Source organism: Orcinus orca, chromosome 16, assembly GCF_937001465.1.
Source record: "Orcinus orca chromosome 16, mOrcOrc1.1, whole genome shotgun sequence".
Classification (NCBI taxonomy): Eukaryota; Metazoa; Chordata; class Mammalia; order Artiodactyla; family Delphinidae; genus Orcinus; species Orcinus orca.
This window is the reverse complement of record NC_064574.1, coordinates 74,627,024-74,648,187: the sequence shown is the minus strand read 5'-3', so window position 1 is coordinate 74,648,187 and position 21,164 is coordinate 74,627,024. Positions and strand designations below refer to the sequence as shown.

General features: G+C 41.4%; 1 protein-coding gene across 1 annotated transcript in view; it reads left to right on the top strand.

Moving 5' to 3' along the window:
- Positions 1-21,164, top strand: part of GALNT17 (polypeptide N-acetylgalactosaminyltransferase 17) — a 449,556-nt gene that overhangs the window by 176,825 nt on the left and 251,567 nt on the right. Inside the window, exon 2 of the mRNA XM_004268765.3 lies at positions 2,699-2,882. Within this exon, the coding sequence (XP_004268813.1) occupies positions 2,699-2,882 (184 nt within the window). The remainder of the gene's footprint in view (positions 1-2,698; positions 2,883-21,164) is intronic.

Here is a 21,164-nt window from a genome sequence, read left to right as displayed (position 1 = left end):
AGAATTTCTAGGTAGTTTATTGGAAAGTTTTCCTGTTGTTTTAGCCTTCCATCTTGCTGGAAATAGAATTGTCTATCATAAGTGGGTTTTTAAAAATAGCTTTATTGAGATTTTTTTCACATGATATCATTCATCCACTGAACGTGTACAATTTAGTGGCTTTTAGTATATTCACAAAGTTGTGCAAACATCACCACACTCTATTTCCGGAACATTTCCATCGCCCAAAAAAGACACTCGATACGCGTTAGCAGTCACTCCCCATTCCCTCCCCAAATACCCACCACCCTAAGCAGATACAGATCTACTTTCTATCTCTATAGATGTGCCTATTCTGTGCATTTCAGGTAAACAGAACCATACAGTATGTGGTCTTTCCTGTCCAGCATTATTTCTTCGGCATGTTTTCAAGGTTCACTCATGTTGTATATATCACTACGGACAGTCTCTGACTTACAGTGGTTCGATTTATGATTTTTTTGACTTTATGATGGTACAAAAGTGATAAGCATTCAGTAGAAACCATACTTTGAATTTTGATCTTTTCCTGAGCCAGCAATATGCAGTACGGTACTGTCTTATGATGCTGGGCAGTGGCAGCGAGCCACAGCGCCCAGTCAGTCACGTAACGTGAAGGTAAACCGCCAACACATTTACAACCATTTTGTACCCATGCAACCATTCTGTTTTACACTTTCAGTACAGTATTCAATAAATTCCATGAGATATTCAGCACTCTTTATTATAAAGCATGCTTTGTGTTAGAATGAGTTTGCCCAACTGTAGGTAAGTGTTCTGAGCACGTTTAAGGGAGGCTAGGCTAAGCTGTGATGTTTGGTAGGTTAGATGGTTTAAATGCATTTTCAACTTACGATATTTTCAACTTATGATGGGTTTATCGGGATGTAACTCTTTTGTAAGTTGAGGAAGATCTTTACTTTTTAAAAAAGATAGTTTTTTTATTGCCAGATAATATCACATTGCGTGGATGTACCGCATTTTGTTTTATTCACGTATCCGTTGATAGACACAGCTAATATGAATAATGCTTCTATGAACATTTGTGTACAAGTTTTCAAGTGGGCATATCTTTTCATTTCTCTAGGGTAAAAAATGGAACTGCTGGATCAGATGGTAAAACTACGCTTAGCATTTTGAAGAACTGCCAAACTATTTTCCAAAGTAGCCGCACCGTTGTGCATTCCCACTAGTAATGTCCTATCGGGAGTGATTTTAAAATCCAACACAGGTGTCTGTACTTGACCTGGGACGAGTCCTTACAGATTTTGGAGCACAGTGAAGGTGATGTTATTGGAATGGTTGGTGCACGGTGATGTGGCATGAGAGATTAAAGGCCAGGAAGCAGGTCACCTCCTGTCACCAGGAAGTGTTGGAGTAATCCAGTTCTCAGTTGATGGTTCCTCTGTTGGGCTGGTGGAGGGCAGAAAAGATGTCAGGGTTCCCGAAAAACACCATGGACGGTGGAAATGATTCCCAGGTAGCAAAATGATGTTCACTTGAGACCAATCCTGAGATGCTTGCTGAACCTTTCCTTTTTGATTTTATATCACAGAAAATAAATTTTTATTTTCAGAGAAGCAGGAAACGGAATCCAGGTGTTGCCATTATGGGGTGGAGGAGCATCCTGTGACTGGAGCAGATTTACTGGCCTTTGACTTACTTGAGGATGCCTTCCTGGGAGTTTGTGGTCCTCCTAGGCTTTGTGGTCTGCCCTCCATGAAAGCTGAGGATGCTTTTTACATCTCTGGTCCATGGTCTTCCTGCCCGTGGCAGGAAGTGGGGTGTGTGTGTGCACATGCCTGACGGTGAACAGGGTAGCTTGGGCATTTGAAATAGCAAAAGAGAATGAGAGCCCTTAACAGCAAGAGTTTTCAAGCCGAGAAGTAAAACCTCCCATAACTGTAGGATTTAAAAATTGCCCATCAAGCTGTCTATCGTTTAATGGAACAATAGGTATAAAGCTACCACCATCCTGGGAACGTGCAGTTGCTCAATGAGGCTTGTTCCCAAGGCCTTCTACTCTTCTGGGCACGGTTATCACCCTTATGGGTTTTTCTTCTCTGTGATTTATTCTCAAACATTTTGTATTTCCTTTTTGCCATTTAAATGAGATTTAAATAAAACCATTAGGTATAGAACGGTGGCAGATGGTTACACACTTTAAACTCATGATAAAATCAATCTGTATATTATTCTCTGTTCAAATGAAGCAAAAACACCTGCAGTCTGGAAGTTCCTTATTGCTGCCTTTTCTGTGTTGTACTGCGCATCTGCTGGAATATCTAGCCTTGTGGTAATTGATCGTGAAGAAAGGAAATCAGGCAGGGATGACAGCCCGAGTTCTGTCCCATTTTGTGTGTCTTTCTTGGTCCACGTGTCCCCTGCTTTTGGCAGTCTCTCCCTTTTATAGACCGCCCCTGCCATCCACCCCATTTCCCAAAAGGAGGGAGAGGCTCTTCATGGGTGACCAGCCTTCACCCCACACCTCACAGTTGCTCTGACCTCCCTCTCAATTGAAATGTGTTCAGGACATATTCTGATATCAGTAAATCGAGAACATAATTTTTTCTGTGACAGGTAATGTTAAAATTTCCACTGAAGCTATATCTGAGCCTGAGTGGCATATCCTCGTATGGTGATTTTCAAATAATTCTTTTTCTCCCCCTCCTTTTTCTAGGTTTATCTAAATCCCTTGGGCTCATTGAAGGTTATGGTGGGCGGGGCAAAGGGGGCCTTCCTGCTACCCTTTCCCCGGCTGAAGAAGAGAAAGCCAAGGGACCCCATGAGAAGTATGGCTACAATTCCTACCTCAGTGAAAAAATTTCACTGGATCGTTCCATTCCGGATTATCGTCCCACCAAGTAAGTTCTGATTCAGTCACTCAGAGGCGCTTGCTTTATCAGATGGCTGGGCGTAGACCCGTGTCTGTGACATTTTCTTGTGTTACTTGTAACTAGTGGAGGGGCTTTTATCTCGTCTCCTCCATAATCAATAAATAGTACTATTGATTATGAAAATAAATAGAGCTAAATAAGAATTTTTAATTTTTATAAAATAATACAGAAGCATAGAGAAAGGTCCGTGATACAAAAAATTTTTAAGTAAAAATTTAAAAATCAACATGATCTCATTACCTAGAGGTGGTGACTAGTAAAATACTAGTATTTTGTCTTTGAGTCTATTTTCTATACAGATTATGAGCATATGGTGTGTTTCATTTATCCTCTTTTTCATTTATTATTTCATGAGCATTTTCTGATGTTATTAGTTATGATCATTATTTTCATTGTTAGAAATCTAGATTATTTCCAAATTTTCATTATTAGAAATATGAAATATTTATAACATTATAAATATTTATAATTTTTATAAAATAAATTTTCATTTTTATAAATAAAAATTTATTTTAAAATTTTCATTATTATAAATAACACTTGGATGGATATCTCCCCACTCAAATCTTTATGTATATTGATTTGATATTTACTTTCTTAATCCACACTTCTAAAGGTGTAATCCTTAGATCACATTGTAGGAGTACTTTTGGAGGCCCTAGATACATATAGCGATATTTTCCTCCAGAAAGTTTATAGAAGTTTCTGCTCCTATTAGAACTTTACTAGACCCTTCCCAAACTGGGTACTAGCATTTAAATAATGCTTTTCCCAGCTGGTAGGTGAAAGAGTACATCCTGTGATTGTTTCAACTTACAATTTTTGTTTGAGATTCTTACCTTTGAAACAGTTTGTTTGTGTCTTGGTTGGTTTATGAGACGTCTTTGTTCTGTGCCCTCAGATTTAAGAATTATTTGTTTTCTCCTTGTGAAAGAGAGAAGAGAGATTGGTGGGAAAACCAAGATGCTGGGGGAAAATATCCTATTTTCTAGGCAGTAGTCCTCCTTGGCTTTTCAAACAGATGCTTCATCTTCTGTTAGATTTGTGGTGTCTCTCTTTCTTTCATTTGCAGTGTGCCCTTGCTTAGAGTAGATTATTTCTTTTTCAAATGCATTTTGTACAAATCAGTTAAGTATCCTGGTTACTGAGAAAAATAGATTCAAGATAAGGAAAATTACCTTAAATGAATTTAAAATTGCAGCATTAGCTGAGAAAACTGTTAAATCTCTCTCTCTGCCTAATAAGCATATATTCATTTTGAATCACTAGGAAAACATACATCACCCCTGTTGGAAGCTATTTTGTGTTCCTGGACTTTTGCTCTCAAAAACATCTGGCTGTTTTCATTTCCTGGTGCTCTCTGATTAGCCTTTCTTATTTGGATGTTGGCAAATAAACAGAGCTGTTATTTTTGTAGTCCTGTGAGAATGAAGATGCTTCCAACGTGGAGCTTAGTGGAAATGGGTCAGTTGAACAATATCAGTGAGCACATGTTATGTACCAGATGGTTTTCCCCACACTAGAGGCAGAACATTGGCTAAGGTAGTCCTTGCCTACATACTCTTGTCTGGGGAGGGAGACAGATGTGCAAGCAGGTCAATCCAGCACATCGTGGTCTATGTGGGTATGTCAGGCCAGACACATACACAGTATGTACAGGGAGGATCTGGGAAGGTTTCCTGCTTGAGATGATGCAGAAGCTTAATCTTGAAGGCCCATTAAGGGTTAGAAAATTAAAGAGAGGAGACACATATAGACAAGTAGGAAAGGGAATAGCAAGATCAGAGCTGGGGATGCAGATGAAAACATGGCACGCCCAGGGAGGAATACACAGCTCTGTGGTGCTCTATAGTGTAGCATGGTGGCTTGAATATACCAGGGGTCCCCAACCCCCAGGCCGCGGACCAGTACTGGTCCGTGGCCTGTTAGGAACCGTGCCGCACAGCAGGAGGTGAGCGGTGGACAGTGAGTGAAGCTTCATCTGCCGCTCCCCATTGCTCACGTTACCGCCTGGACCATCCCCTTCCCCCCCCAACCCCGCGCCCATGGAAAAATTGTCTTCCAGGAAACCGGTCCCTGGTGCCAAAATGTTTGGGGACTGCTGGAATACACCACTTAGATTTCGTCCCTCCGGAAACTTTACTAAGATGATAGTAAAGGACTACAGAGGATGGCAGCCTATAAGGGACAAAAACAGGTTAGGCTCCCACAGCAGGGAAGAAACACCCACAAAGTTTTGGAAGATGGAAAGAGGATGGATGAATGGTAACTGACATAGCAAACTGGATGAGGCTGAGACCCAACCTTCTACATATGATGGGAAGTGGTGGGAAGGGCAGAAGAATATAGCCTAGTCACACCTCAGAACCCCAGAGACTCAGGAATTGGAGGTTCTGGGTACCTCTGATGGCTGGGAGGTAGATTTGAATAGAAGGATTATAGCTGTGTTCCCAGATCCTTTCTTCAACTTTACAGAGCCAGACGCTGCCCTTCCCTACCTGGTGGAACATGGGAGGTTTATTCCCTGGAGAAGGTGAACTCTGGGCTTTAGTTCATAAGATGACAGAAGATAGGGCTGTGTACTAACTGGGGACACCCTTGGCCTCATTACCTCTGCAGGCTTTCACACTCCTGTAGTCCAGATTTGGAAGAATCCACTCTAAGGAAGCCATTCAACCTCAGAGAAATGCCAATAGATCTGATAGGTCCCCGCATCCCCAAAATGTCTGGGTTCTACTCGTTAAACATTCGTAAGGCTCTTCCATCTACACAGAGCAGTCTTACTCTAAAATAAGAAAGGAGAACCAGAATCCCTAGACATTTCAGGAGAATCTCTATTATAAAGGGCCTTAGCAACAAGAAGAAGAACAACAGAAAAGGCATCTGGAGGAAACAGACACACTTTAAAACTATCATTAATGTCTTAGTTCATGGAATGTTTTGTTTTATTCACAAAATAAGAATCAAGTGCTATGTTAAAGTGATAATCAGAGAATGAACAAGAGGTCTTGGAAGTTAAGAATAAGATAGAAATAAATAGTTCAATGAAAGTTTAGATAAATAAATTATTGTGGTGATCACTTCAAAATATATACAAATATCGAATCATTATGTTATATACCTGAAACTAATACCAGGTTATATAGCCACCGTGCTGTACAATACATCCTCATGACTTATTTTATAACCGGAGTTTGTACCTGTTGACTCACTTCATCCATCCCCACCCCCTCCTCACCTCTGGCAACTGTGATCTGTTCTGTCAATGAACTTGGGTTTGTTTTTTAAGAGTCTGTGAGATCTTACAGTATTTGTTTCTCTGACTTCCTTCACTTAGCATAATGCCCCCAAAGTCTATTCATGTCACTGCAATTGGCAAGATTTCACTCTTTTTTTTTTTTAAGAAACTTTTTTTAAAAAATTTTTTTTTTTTAAACCCCACATTTGTTTATTTATTTATTTTTCTGGCTGTGTTGGGTCTTCGTTTCTGTGCGAGGGCTGTCTCTAGTTGTGGCAAGCGGCGGCCACTCTTCATCGCGGTGCGCGGGCCTCTCACTATCGCGGCCTCTCTTGTTGCGGAGCACAGGCTCCAGACGCGCAGGCTCAGTAGTTGCGGCTCACGGGCACAGTTGCTCCGTGGCATGTGGGATCTTCCCAGACCAGGGCTCGAACCCGTGTCCCCTGCATTAGCAGGCAGATTCTCAACCACTGCGCCACCAGGGAAGCCCAAGATTTCACTCTTTTTGTGGCTGACTCATATCTATATGTATCACATTCTCTTTATCCATTCATCCATTTGTGTACACGTAGTTTGTTTCCATATTGTGCCTATTGTAAATAATGCTGCAGTAAACATGGGGAGGGTGAATATATCTTTGTGAATTAGTGTTTTTATTGTTTGTTTTTTTTTTTTGCGGTACGCGGGCCTCTCACCGTTGTGGCCTCTCCCGTTGCGGAGCACAGGCTCTGGATGCGCAGGCTCAGCGGCCATGGCTCACGGGCGCAGCCACTCTGCAGCATGTGGGATCTTCCCGGACCGGGGCACAAACCCGTGTCCCCTGCATTGGCAGGCGGACTCTCAACCACTGCGCCACCAGGGAAGCGCTGTTTTTGTTGTTTTTTTATATAAATACCCAGAAGTGGAATTGCTAGATCATATGGTAGTTCTATTTTTAATTTTTTGAGAAACCTCCACATTGATTTCCATAGTGGCTGCACCAATTTACGTATCTAGCAACAGTGCAACAGGCTCCCTTTTCTCCACATCCTCGCCAACACTTGTTTTTCTAGTCTTTTTGTTAATAGCCATTCTAACAGGTGTGAGGTGATATCTCTCTTTTTTGGCTGCATTGGGTCTTCATTGCTGCGTGCGGGCTTTCTCTAGTTGTGGCGAGCAGGGGCTACTCTTCGTTGCGGTGCGCGGGCTTCTCATTGCGGTGGCTTCTCTTGTTGTGGAGTGCACGGGCTCAGTAGTTGCGGCTCACGGGCTGTAGAGCGCAGGCTCAGTAGTTGTAGCACACGGGCTCAGTTGCTCCACAGCGTGTGGGATCTTCCCGGAGCAGGACTCGAACCCGTGTGCCCTGCATGGGCGGGCGGATTCTTAACCACTGCGCCACCAGGGAAGTCCCTCTCATTGTTTTTTATTTACATTTGCCTGATGATTAGTGATGTTGAGCATCTTTTCATGTACCTGTTGCCCATCTGTATATCTTCTTTGGAAAAGTGTCTATTCAGATCCTCTGCCCATTTTTAAATCAGATTGTATGGGGGTTTTTTGCTGTTGAGTTATATTAATTCTTTATATATTTTAGATACTAATCTCATCAGATTTATGATTTGCAAATACTTTCTCCCATTCAGTAGGTCGTCTTTTCATTTTGTTGATGGTTTTCTTTGCTGTGAAGAAACGAATTTAGTCTCCCTTATTTATTTTTGCTTTTGTTGTCTTTGCAAACAAAAAAAAATTTTTACCATTCTTTCGGAAAGTTTGGAACTGAATTAGTGATGGGCGCACACACACACACACACACAAAGCTTGTGAAAAAGGAAAGCAATTATTAGCACAGGAAAAACCCAAAAGTTCCTCAAGAAAGGAATTGCAATTCCATATATTCTGTGGCTGAGCTGTGAACAATATAATGATACAAATATTGAATAGATATTAAACCACAAGTTATGGTATAACTCTGTTGGAAGAAAGAAGAGGCAAAATGTGTATTGAGGTGTGGGTAGTATAAGAAAATTAAACCTTTATGGTCAGAAACAGAAAATCAATTGAAAATATCTAAAATTTAAACATCAGGAATTGCATCATAATGATTGTTATTTAGAAACATTGAAAGTACAGAAATGGGATAAGACTGTATGTATTTTGTTTTAATAAAATAAAAGTTTAATTATGCCATAAATGTAAATCTACACCAAAAAATTAAGTGCAAGGTAGAAGGGTGAAAGTATAATAGAAGAAAGAGTTGGAGAACTGGGTTGAATGATGTGACCACCTCTGCCTTTTCAGATTTTTCTGGCAGCTATATGGAGGATGAATTTGAAGGTGAAACTAAAGATGAACTTGAGAGCTTGCCCACAGATCATACATGGTAACCAGAGGTAGTGTTATACATTCTGGGCTCCACAGCCAAATGTACCAAATTAACCTTGGTTAGTTGCAAACTCATCCTTGCCGCCAAAGAAGGGCAAGGGCCTTGCCGGTAGAAGCTGCTCCTCTGATATCTGAGCCCAGGGGATAGGAAGGGAGGCCGCTGTCTGGGGCCAGAGCACTTTCTTTCCGCCCCATGCAGCCCAAGCCCAGGAGGAATTATCCCCCCACGGGCAAGATCTTGCTTGTGACACTGCCCAAAACCTCCCTCAAGTTTAGAGAACTGAAATTGGCTAATGTCATTGCAATTTTATACAGAACCTCAAGTTGCTTTCATTCTTATTGGTTTATTATTACACTACTCTTGACAGAGTTGTTTCTCATAAATATGAATGAATTGGGGGGTAACAGTGGGATTAACCATTTGTTGGTCACATTTCATGCAAATGGATTCCAAAATGTTTTCTGTTTTATTTTAATTCTGTGATTTTTTTTTTCTTCCCCTGGACAGATATTTTAAATTTGTGTGAACCCCCAACTGTCAATCTTTCCATCTTCATTTCTCCACTGCTTTAAAGCAGAGAAAGAGTACTTATAAATATTCTACTCTGTTTTGTGTTCCTTTTCCATCACTCCCATCCATCCAGAGCTTATTTTAGAATATGGTACAAGATATGTATCTTTTGTTTCAAATGTCTGTCCTTTTTTTTTTTTTTCAAAGCAGCTTTTTCAAAATGATTTTGGAAATAATGCTTCCTCTTTCTCTTATTTGGAGCTGTTAAATGGAATACATTTTGTACTTTTGATACATAAATAGGCTTATTTTCTAAACTCTGTGCTATTTCTTTGGTCTGTTTTTTTTTATTTTCTTCTCTTTCCTTTCTTTTTTTTTTTTTTTTAAATCATGGAAAATGATTTTTGACTGAAGTTCCCAGTCTGCCAGACACTGTGCTAAAGACATGGTGAGGAACAGGCACATCTTGGCCCCCTAAGAAATCAAAGCAAGTGGGCGAGGCAGGTGGGGCTTTGCAATCCTTTGACTTGTTTTCGGAGGATCTTAGAAACTAAGATAAGGGGATGTGCACTTCTGGGAGAGTCAGAGGGTAGCGCAGAGGTGACCATGATCTTAATGGTGAAGACAGAACATTGGAGAGAGGGAACAGCATGTGCAAGAGGACTGGGATAGTTCTTGGATTTCAGGGCTGGGGGAACAGCACAGAAACTTTGGGTTGAGTCATAGGGTCTCCAGAGTGAATCTTGGAAGAAGAGGTTGGAGGGAAAGGGGAGGCAGGTTCTGAAGCACCTTATGTGCCACTGCTGTGTTAGGTGGTGATGTTCGTCGTTGTCATTGGATGCCGATGAAGGACTTGAGTCAAGATTGTATTTTTGTGGTAATTTCTTAAAAAAAATAATGTTTAACTGTAACAAGAATGTGGAGAAAGGTTAGAGGCTTTGGAGGCTGGGAGCAGGATGGCTAAATAAAATCTCTTCTTTTCCCACTCAACACCTGTTGAGCGCCAACCATTTGCTAGGCATTGCTTGACAGAAGAGAAAGACTTGATAATACAGTGAGTGTTTTATAATTATCCTGTTCCTTTCACGGAAGTGATTTCTCTGTAAAAAACCAAGGACTGAGTAGGGATGGAGTGGAAGGGCTCGATTCAGGGAAAACTTTCTAAGAATCAGTGAGATGAGTCAGTTAATTGGATATGGGGGAATTGGGTGCAATCAGAAGTTTCTAGCTTGGGAGACAGAGTGGAAGTGATTTCATTAACCAGGAGAGAATCCTGCAGAGAGGTTCCTGTTTTGCAGGGAGGTGGGGGCAAGGGGGTAGCAATGCTGCTTGTCCAGGGTTCCCCATAGTTATGGCTTTCTTGAGGGAACCATGAGATTAATCTGTCTGGCTTTATTCATTATTTGACTATGTGTGTGCCGGTGAGGAGGTGACGTTTGCAGACACCAGAAGCCAGACAAGCCTTTATTAACCGCCACTCCTTTTCCTTGCCAAGATATCCCATTCTGTATCATGTTGTGGCATATTAATTATCTGCCTGCCCACTTATAATATGGGCGAGGGGCCACCTAGCAGCACAGAAATCTGTCTGAGCTTGTTAAAGCCACAGCTGAGATCCCTGCATACATTTTATGGCTTGCTTTCTCCTCCCAGACCATGGAGGTAATTTATGGGCAGTTTCTACTGCTGATACCTTCAGTTTCTCCTTTGGCCTCCTGCTTATAAATCCAGATGTCAGGTTTCTTTGGAATTCATTTTGCTTCACTCACAAAGACTCCTCTTTTCTTTATTGCCACCAATTCTGAGCTGCCGTAGTCCAACAGTGTCTGCTTTGGACACATATGGTGTGAGATGTCTCTGGACCGTCTTCACGTCACATCTAGCAGACAGTTGTATATTTGGGTCTGGAGGTCAGGAATGATGTCTGGCCCGACTGCAGAGATGTGCAGTCATCCAAGTCCAGTGGGTCTTTTGAGTCTGTGTGTATGTGAGTTACGGTGTTATCATTTAGTGGAATGCATCTACTCATTGGTCAAGACCCAACTCAAGTTTTCCATCCCATGTGAAAAGGACACATTTGATAATTATAGCTGTGACTGGCCTTTTTGTTTTTTCTGAGTCATCTTTTGATGATGGGTATCCTGCGTCTTACAGGCTGGTCTTCAACGAGAGTGAAAGCACCTTAAAGAAGGTCAGGAACCCTATGTTAAACTTTCTCTTTTATAGATGTGGGCACAGTGGGTAGCCGTCCAACAAATCCTTGTTGGTTGAAATAATAAGTAGTTGCCTGATTAGGAATGTCTTTGAACCACTAACCACAATAATTATTCCCTTTTATTGACTGCCTTTTATGGTTTTGTCACTGTGCCGCATGTTTTATTGATCTCTCTTAAATTTAACCACTCTCCGAAGTAGCTGTGACCGTCTTTGTTTTATAAATGAGGGAAGGGGCATTGGGAGGGGTGAACCAACCTGCCTGAGGTCACACAGTCAGGCAGTGAGGGAACTCAGATTCGAACCCAGCTGTGTGGGTGTCTTTGAGGCCTGTGCACATACCCACACACATAGGTGCCTCTGCCTCCCCATCTGTATCTGTGGGACGGAACTTTCTACTCCATGCTGGTATCATTAGAAGGCAAAAAAATTTTGAGGCTTAGAGACGGGACAGTTCCTTTGGGGAAGTGAGTGTATGTGCATGCGTGCACGCCTATGTGTTTGTGTACATGCATATGCAAGTGTTTTTGTGTGCACATTTGTGTACTTGTGTGTGTCTACTTCCTACGTTTTCTTCTCTTGTTGCCTTTTACCCCTTCCAACTCTACCAAAATTCCACTACCAAAGGGGCAGTATCCTGAATTTGATTAATAACCCTTGCCTATGAAGACTTCCTAGTATATAGTGTAATGTAGTTGAAATCCTCTTTAAAACATACGGTATTTTGGGGGGTGGGTAAAGCTCAGTAAAAATAAATACTGTAATATTATTAGGTTCAGGAAATGTCTTACCATCAAGTTGATTTCACCTAGAGGCGTAACCAGGGAGAACTTCTTTGCTTAGGGCTTGTCCTCACCAGGCTGGGGGGTGGGAGAGTGATGGGAAATCCACATGGGGTCAGGGGTGGGGTGCCCTGTCTTTCAATATGTGAGGGTGATAATTCCTGAAGTATTTGTAGTTGAATGTTCATCCCACTTTCATGGGTTCCCTAGGTATGAAAAGCATGTCTGGGTCACTTAAAAGCCTTAATAAGAGAATTTTTCATGGAGGTCAAGTGCACAGACTTGGAAATATGACTGAGTTATAATCCCAGCTTTGCCTCTTACAAGCTCTGCGACCTTGGGCAAGTTATTTAACCTTTCTGTGCCTCAGTTTCCTCATATGTGAAATGGTGATACCGACTTCATAGAATTGTTGTGAAGAGTAAATCGATTATTCCATGTGACCCGCAGAGGCTAATATACCAGGCACTACTCTGAGACCTTCTCATGAATTAATGATATCTGGTCAATAAATGTTAGCTATGATTATTTTGTGAAAGCTCCTTTACCGTACACACCCCTTATCCTTAAAATACCGTGCAAGATTTAATGACAGAATCTTCAGGAAAGTATCTACCCGAATGAAAGGTGGGTACAACTGTGCGCCTCACTCCAATATGGAAAACTCAAGTCTAAGGTAATGGGCATTCCCTTGTCCCCAGGTCAGCACAGAATTCCAGGGGACCGGCCTGAGACAGACACCAGGCTGTGGTGAGCGCCTGGGAAGGAACGTTCGCTTCCTAAGGCTCTTCCAGGACAGATCAGGAGGCTCACCTTTGGGATTCACCACAGCTTCCATATTGAGGGAGGCCAGCCGGGTGTCCTGAGGGCACAGGAGACTTTGTAAAGGCTGGTGGGATGGGACAGCTGCCCCCTGCTTCTAGTCTGCCGTACTCCACGGTCGTCAGACCAAAAACACAGTGTAATGTGTATTCTTACTTTTTCACCAATTGAAATGATTATTTTCCTCACACATTAAAATCGTCTTTTTGATGAAAAGGGCTGAATATTTAAAAAACCATATTTTAAAGTGTTTCTCAAAGGGAGGTCTTTGGAACTTGTTTCAAAATGTAGGTGGCTGGGCCGTACGCAGTGTTCCTGGTCTGAAGTCCAGGCTGCTTTCTATGAATTCATTCCCTCTGTTGAGAACCTCTAAGGTAGTAAGGAGAGTTTTGAAAGAGTGGGCATTGTTCAGCTGTGGCCTTGGCTGGAGAAAGCCTATGTCCTCAGTGGAGTTTTGATTTCTGAGACTTTCTGTGAAGCTGCTCCGGTGTGGAGCGTGACTGGGCCTGAGAAGCCAACCTTTGGTGAGGGGTAGAGGTTGGGAGTAGGGGGTGCAGCTGAGAGAGGGAAGAGGAAGCGCTGCCTCATCCTCCAGGTTGTGCTGGGGTCTGGGCATCAAATGACTCCATCTTCATCATTTCCTGCCTGGAAATCTTAGAATAAATATGGTGATTCAGACAGGGGTCTGGAATGTTCTTGGGGTAAAAGTGTCAGAAGTTGCAAGAGTGACATGTGGAAGCTTGTATAGGGCCTGCAACCCTACTTGCTTAAAGACCCCTAGTCTGGGCTTCCCTGGTGGCGCAGTGGTTGAGAGTCCGCCTGCCGATGCAGGGGACACGGGTTCGTGCCCCGGTCCGGGAGGATCCCACATGCCGCAGAGCGGCTGGGCCCGTGAGCCATGGGCGCTGAGCCTGCACGTCCGGAGCCTGTGCTCCGCATGGGAGAGGCCACAGCAGTGAGAGGCCTGCGTACGGCAAAAAAAAAAAAAAAAAAAAAAAAGACCCCTGGTCTCTCCACACAGGTGGTTCTTGGGAAAGCCTGACATAGGTTCTCAGCCTTCAGGGCACTGACATCACCTGGGAAGCTTTTATCTTTGGGAGCCCAGACTTCACCCCAGAGTGTATGCATGGATGTAGAACCCATGGGTACGGAGGGCCTACGGTAATTAAATCAGAATCCCTGGGAGCGGGGCTGAAGCATCAGTATTAATTTCTCGTTAATAGGAACTCCAGGTAACCCCAGTGTCTCAAAACATTGAGAACCTGTGGGCCTTCCTGTTTCAGGAAGTGTGGTCTTTGCATTTGAATCACCAAGGCTGCTGGTTAAAAATGTCAAGTCTTGGCCTAGCTACAGAGCTAGTAGACTGGTAAATCTACACTATTTCACAAGATCCCTGAGTGATTCTTATTTTTAAATTTGGAGCATCCTAGGGCCCTACCATTTTCTGAGATTCTGTGGAAGTAGATGGAAGAGAAAATGAGGGGCGGAACAGGGCAGGGTTTCCCGTGCTTGAGAAGTTCCTGTTCCTTGTTGATTTACCTTGTGTCCGTTCCATCTCTCTGCTTGTTCCTTTCCATCCCATATCCTTGAGTGCATCTGTTTATTTAGTGAATGAAAATGAATAGAAATCAGCCTCATTTTGAATGATTTTCCTTTTAGAAATTCATTATACCCCATAAAATGGTTGAAACTCTCGGCAGTGTTTCAAACGTAGAGATATAGAGTAGAAAGATAAATATGAAGTGGAGATGCTATTTGCACTACGAGGGGTGTCATTAATATCATGGGGGTCGAAGACTTAGCTAATTTTTAAGAAAGGATTCCCACATCTCCCGGAGGTAGTGCCAGCCTGGCTGTCCCCAATTTATGAATTGGCAAAGTTAATTTAATCTTTTATTGGGCCCTGAAAAGATTAGCATCTAAATGCATTAGTGTGAGGCTGCAGAAAAGATTCCCCTTTCTTTCTGTTCTAGAGAGCTTTCTGGACAAGCTTCAATTTCTTGCATGGGGAACTTGGAATCAGTGGGTAGAAACCAATGTGAACCTTGTCCTGTCTACGTGAATGGATCTGCTCTGTGGTCTGTTTGCAACCCGCAGGGTCATTGAATTCCAGATTTACTTTACTCAGATGTAGATGTGACTATGGGAAATGGAATTCTTGGTTTATAACCTTGAATCAAACCAGTTTACAGCAGCGGTGGTTCTTGCTCCTATAACCCTTTGATTACTTTATGTGAGGATTGTTGGCACTGGAGAACTGTAGGAGAACATCTCACCTCGTGTCATTCTCAGAAATTCCCGTGATGGCTGTTACTGGGGACTCCAGACTTTGAACCTGCAGTGTGTATGTTTCTAGAGGATTTTTCCTGTCTGCCCAGTTACTGTGTCTCTATCAGTGCACTTTGAGATAAAACAAACTCTCTCTCTCTCTCTTTCTCTCTCACACACACACAGACACACACACGCACACACCCCTGCAAGAAAGCCCAAGCTAGCCTACGAGAGTCCCTCTTAGGCAGCCTGCCTAATTCCACTCTGGTGGGTCCAGTAGATACTTATTTGAAATACTTTCCTGAAAACATTTGTTTCTCAGTCCTGAATATAATCAATAGAACAAACGTCTCTGCAATCACAACACTTTTTTATGTGTGGAGTTCGTTGTTTTTGCTCTGCGAGTCAAGTAAACATCCCCCAAACTGGCAGCAGGGAGGTGCCACAACGCTTTGTAACAAGGTGAAATTTACAGTGAGCTGGAGGGACGAATAAGGGAATGGGCAAATGGGCTAGATTCAGGTATTAATGGGAGTGTTTCACGGGTCTTGCAAATGGAGACAGGCTCACCAGTATTACAGATGGAATGTCCTCAGAGTTAATTTAGAAGAAATTCTGATCACTCAACAGAACTTTGAGGATGGATGCAGCAAAAAGGAGACTGTGGCATATGGAGAGAACATATTTGTTCTTGCAAAATCAGTGGAAAATGTTTAATGTTATCATAACCTCATTTGCATAAAAATAGTCGTAAGCGGTAAACCAAATGAAAGCAAAGGAAGACGTGACGGAACCAATGCTGTTTGTGTTTCATTTCATTATGAATAACATAAAGAATTCAATTGAATAAATAAGTACAAAATTGCTTCGAGTAGATGTACTGCAAATTATTATCCCTGGACACTTCCTTTAACGGCACATGTCGTGATGATGAAGTAATGTGATATGCCTCCGTGGTCAGCACTTGCTGTATACTTGACCCCTGATAACACTGTTGAGCTCTCCATAACTCTCCAGTGTTGTGTGGCTACAAATTTTTTAGGAGCACAGTCCTGTTACATAACATAACCTTGAAGAAGTTAAATCAGCCATGGCTTATCGTCATGGTGGATGCAGTTCCCATCGCACATGGGAATGCTTAGGCAGTTTCTGGTAATTGGCAGTTTGATGAGTCTGGGACTATGCTATGCTAGATACGTAATTCTTACTATTTGCAACCCTGGTGGCAGAATTGGAGCCACTGAGAATTCTTGTGTAAGTACACGTTGTGGCATGGAGAAAACGGATGGCATTTATCAGTTCGTTGATTTCAACCCACATTTTCAAGGGCTATGAAGGTAGCCTTGGGCAGGTGCTGTAGGAGTTCTAACAGATGTGTATGATGCAGTTCCTGTACGCATTTGAATTTATTCATTATCTCAGGAAATACTCGTTGAATAGCTCCCATCTAACAGGTACTGCGTTGGATGCGGAGACGGTAATGGGAGATGTAATAAACTGGGAAAAAGCAAACACGAGATCATTACAGGTTGTGACAAGTACGTTGAAGTAAATAAACAGGGTGCTAATCTGTGGAGTAGCTAGAAACGAGGGTGTACTTTAAAGAAGGTCCACTGAGAAAGTAGAGGAGATGAGGATGAATCCAGCGATGCAAACATCTGGCAGAAAAACTCTCCTGAAGAAGGAACGGTCCTCAGAAAGGTCCTGAGTTTGGAACGGGCTTGGCTTTATTTAGGAACTGATAAGATATACTGGCAAATGATTTAAGGAGGATGGAGAGGTAGGTAGGAACCGGATTGTGCAGGATCATGAGCAGCGATAAAGAATTTGGGATTTCTTCCAGTGGGATTAAAAGTGGCATATTGGGTTGAAATTCTGTCTGGAATCTTAGAAGGTGACCTAACGTGGAGATAGGGTCTTTGCAAATGAAATTAGTTAGAATGAGGTCGTACTAGATTAGGGTGTGCCCTAAATCCAAGATCACTGGTGTCCTCAGAAGGAGAGGAGGACACAGAGATGCAGACAGACACAGAGGGAAGGAGGCTGTGGGAAGACACAAGCAGAGATTGGAGTCATGCACCTAGAAGAGAGGGGACGCCGACGATTGTCAGCAATGTCCAGAAGCTTTGAAAAGGCAAGGATGGATTCTTCCCTAAAGCCTTCAGAGCCCGGCCCTGCCAAATACCATGATTTCAGACTCCTGGCCTCCGAAACCGTGAGAGAATAAATTTCTCCTGTTTGAAGCCATCCAATTTGTGATACTTTGTTATGACGGCCCTAGGAAACTCCTGTTGATCGTAATGGAAGCCACTGGGGATTTGATACGGGGAAGTGTCATGATCTGGTTTATATGTTTAAAGGGTCATTCTTTTTGCTGTTGGAGGATGGGCTGCAGAGAGCAAGAGTAAAGCAAGGAGACCAGTTGGGAGGATCGTTCAGGTAGGAGGTAATAGTGATTCCAATTAGGGTGAGCATAGTGAGATGGAGAAAGAGATTTTTGTTGGAGGTAATCAAGGCAGACCTCCAGGTTTTCAGATAGAAATGTATAGGTGGAGGTGGCGCTGTTTATAGGTGGGCTGAGGGAAACAAACAGATTTGGGGAGATATTTAAGAATTCTACACTGAACATGTTAAGTTTGACTTGACTTTTGGTCATTCACTTGGAGATATCAAAGAGGTGACTGATTGATGAATCTGGAACTCAGGAGAGAGGTGGGAGTTGGAGGTACACCTCTGGATCATCAGCATAGAGACGGCCATCAAGGCTGAGATCATTAAGGAGAGCTAGAGATGCAGCTAGGGCACAGCATTGAGCGCTGTGTCACTCCAAAATTCAGATGTCACTCCTGAAAGAGGAGAGGAATTCAGCAAAAGATGTGGAGAAGGAACAGCTAATGAAGAAGGAAGAAATCCGGGAGAACGCAGTGACATGGAAGAGAGTGCTTCTAGAAGGAAGGAGGGGTCCGTAGCAGTGACTGGTACTGAGATGCCAGAAGTGGTCAGTGGATTTGGCAACAGGAAGTTCATCGATCATCTTGACGAAGGTATTCAACCCTGATTGGGGTTGGTTAAGGAAGGAACGTGAGGGAGGAAACGGAGAGAGCAAATTAACTAGGCTTGACAGATTTTATCGTGAAGGGGAGAAGAGTCGTTGGGCTGCAGCTGAGGGCTTTGGGAATCAGAGGAGGTCGTTATTGTGATCATTATTGTTTATTTTTAAATTTTTGTTTCTATATAACTTCAGACTTACAAAAATGTTGCAAGAATAGTACAGAAACATTCTGCCTACCCTTTACCCTGATTCCACAAAAATGTCAACATTTTACAATATTTTTATCTTTCTATATGCACGTATTTTTCTCTGAACCATTTGAGAGTAAGTTGCGCACGTGATGCGCCTTTCCCTCTAAATAGTGTGTGTATCCTAAGAACAAGGGCATTTTCTTACATAACCACAGTACGCTATGATAATATTATCGTATCTACTACCTGTAGACCTTATTCGGATTTCACCAACTGTCTCAATAAGTCCTTTATAGAAGAAGAAAGTCCTAGATCAGGTATTACATTCAATTGTCGTGATTTTTTGTTTTGAAATGGTCCTTCAGTATTTATTTGTCTTTCATGACAGGAACAGTTTTGAAGACTGCAGTCCAGTTATTTTGAAAAATGCCTCTCGATTTGGATTTTTCTGTTTCTTTGGAATTAGATTCAGGCTATGCTGTGGTGCAGGAATGCTACAAAAGTGATGCGTTTATCTCAGTGCATCTTATGAGGACGCACATGGGATCTATTCATCTCATTCCTGGGGGTGTTAATGTTGATGATTTGGTTAAAGGTGGTGTCTGCCTGGTAGTCGATTACATTTCCTGATTCCTGTAGTACAATGTTGAATTAGGAGAACAAGTTGGCACCCATGCCTTGTTCCTGACCGTAATAGACCTTAATAGAAGTGCCTCTAGTGTTTCCCCATTAAAATGCTGGCTGTATAACTATGGTATAGTTCTTTACCATGTTAAGAATATCCATCAATTCCTATTTTTTTTTTTAGTTTTATTAGGAAGAGTTGAATTTTTGAAGGTTTTAAAAAGTACTTTCTGTATCTATACAAATAATCATAGATTATTTTCTCCCCATATCTATTAATATTGTGTATTAGACTATTGGATTTCCTAATATTGTACCAACTTTGCATTCCTGGAAAAAATTCCACTAGGTCATGATGTTTTTTTTTTTCTTAATGTAATATTCACTAATATTTTACTTAGAAATTTTGCATCAATATTTGTAATTCTTTCTCTCTCTTTTTGTACTGTCCTTAAGAGGTTTAGATATCCAAAAATTACAAAAAGAATTAGGAGTTTTCTTTCGTTTTCAATGCTCTGGAACTATCTATGGAGCATTAGGACCATCTGCTCTTTGAAAGTTGGGTAGAATTCACCTGTGAAACCATCTGGTCCTGATGGTTTTTAAGCAGTAATTTCTTGATAGGTTTCTCTAATTCTCCTGGGAATACGTCTGTTAAAGTTTTGTCTCTAATGGAGTCAACCTTGGCTAACTGCCTTTCCCTAGGAAAGTCTCCATTTCATCTAGGCTTTTAAATTTGTTTATAGACATCTGCAAATTAGTCTCTTTTAAAAAATTCTTGTTTAAATGGTTATTTCTCTCTTTTTTCTTATTTTATATCTTTGTGCTTTCTCCCTTTTTTTCCCCAATTAAATTAGCTAAAGGTTGTCTTATTTTGATGATTACTTTTTAAAAACAGAATTTTGATTTATTGATTACATTTTGTATTTTTCTATTCTCTAACTCATTGACTTCTGCTTTTATATTTTTTATTTCCTTCCTTGTATTTCCTTTAGGCTTACTTTGTTGTTCTTTTCCTAGCTTTCTGAGCTGGTAATGAAATTCAAGTATTTTTATTGCTGAAAGTTTTTAAGGCTTTGAATATTCTTCTCATTGCTTGAAAGCGTCCCACTGATTCTTTTATGTGGTGTTTTCATTATCATTATTTTAGAAATTTGAAAGTTTTGGTTTGTATTTACCCTGGTCTCAAGATTTGTTTAGTAGTTCTTAAAAATTTCCAGGTGGATGGCTTTTAAAAAAATTATTAAGAATTTAAAATTCTATTGCATTCTGATCAGAGAGTGTTGTTTGTAATACTTCTGTTTTATGAAATGTACTGATGTTACCTTTGGGACTGTTTCTTATAACTCTTTCCCTGAGGTTGCAAAGAAGGGCATATTGTCTATTTTCTGAGAGTAAAGTTTGATGCATATCTGTAAGTTCTAGCTTACTGATTATGTTATTTAGCCTATGTTTTTACTCATTGTCTCTTTGATTTGCTTGTACTTAGAGTGTTAATATCTACTATTTTTGTGGGTTCTGCCCTATGTCTTCTTGCATCTACCTTATTGATTCATAAAGATAGTTGATATATTTTTTGGTGCATAAATATGAAAACCTGTTATTTCTTCACTGTCAATTATGGCTTTTAGCATTAAAAATGGCCTTCTTTGTCATATTTAATTTGTTGCATTTAATACGTTTTGGCTTGAATTTTACTTTTTGTGATATCAGGATAACTACCCCTGCTTTCTTATTTTTCTACTTAAAGATAATTTGAAGTTTAAGGGGTTCTCTGTCTTATAGTAATGCTATGATTTTATTTGTCCTTTTAGCCGTTATTTATTACTTTTTTATGTTATGCTTTTTTTTTTTAATGTTTGTAGATACTAGATTCAAAGTTTATACGGTGGGAATGTTTACCTCCATCAGTGGAGCAACTGCATCAAAATCCCTTGGGGCTCTTGTTGAACTACAGATTCCTGGGCTCTACCCTGTATTGATTAAATTAGAATCTCTGGAACTGGGGCCCCGGAATTTGTATTTCAAGAGATACCTCAGACAGTTCTTATAGTCTTTAAAGTTTGGGAGTCACTGATACAGATGGTAAAAAACATAAAGTCCGGGCTTCCCTGGTGACGCAGTGGTTGAGAATCTGCCTGCCAATGCAGGGGACACGGGTTCGAGCCCTGGTCTGGGAAGAT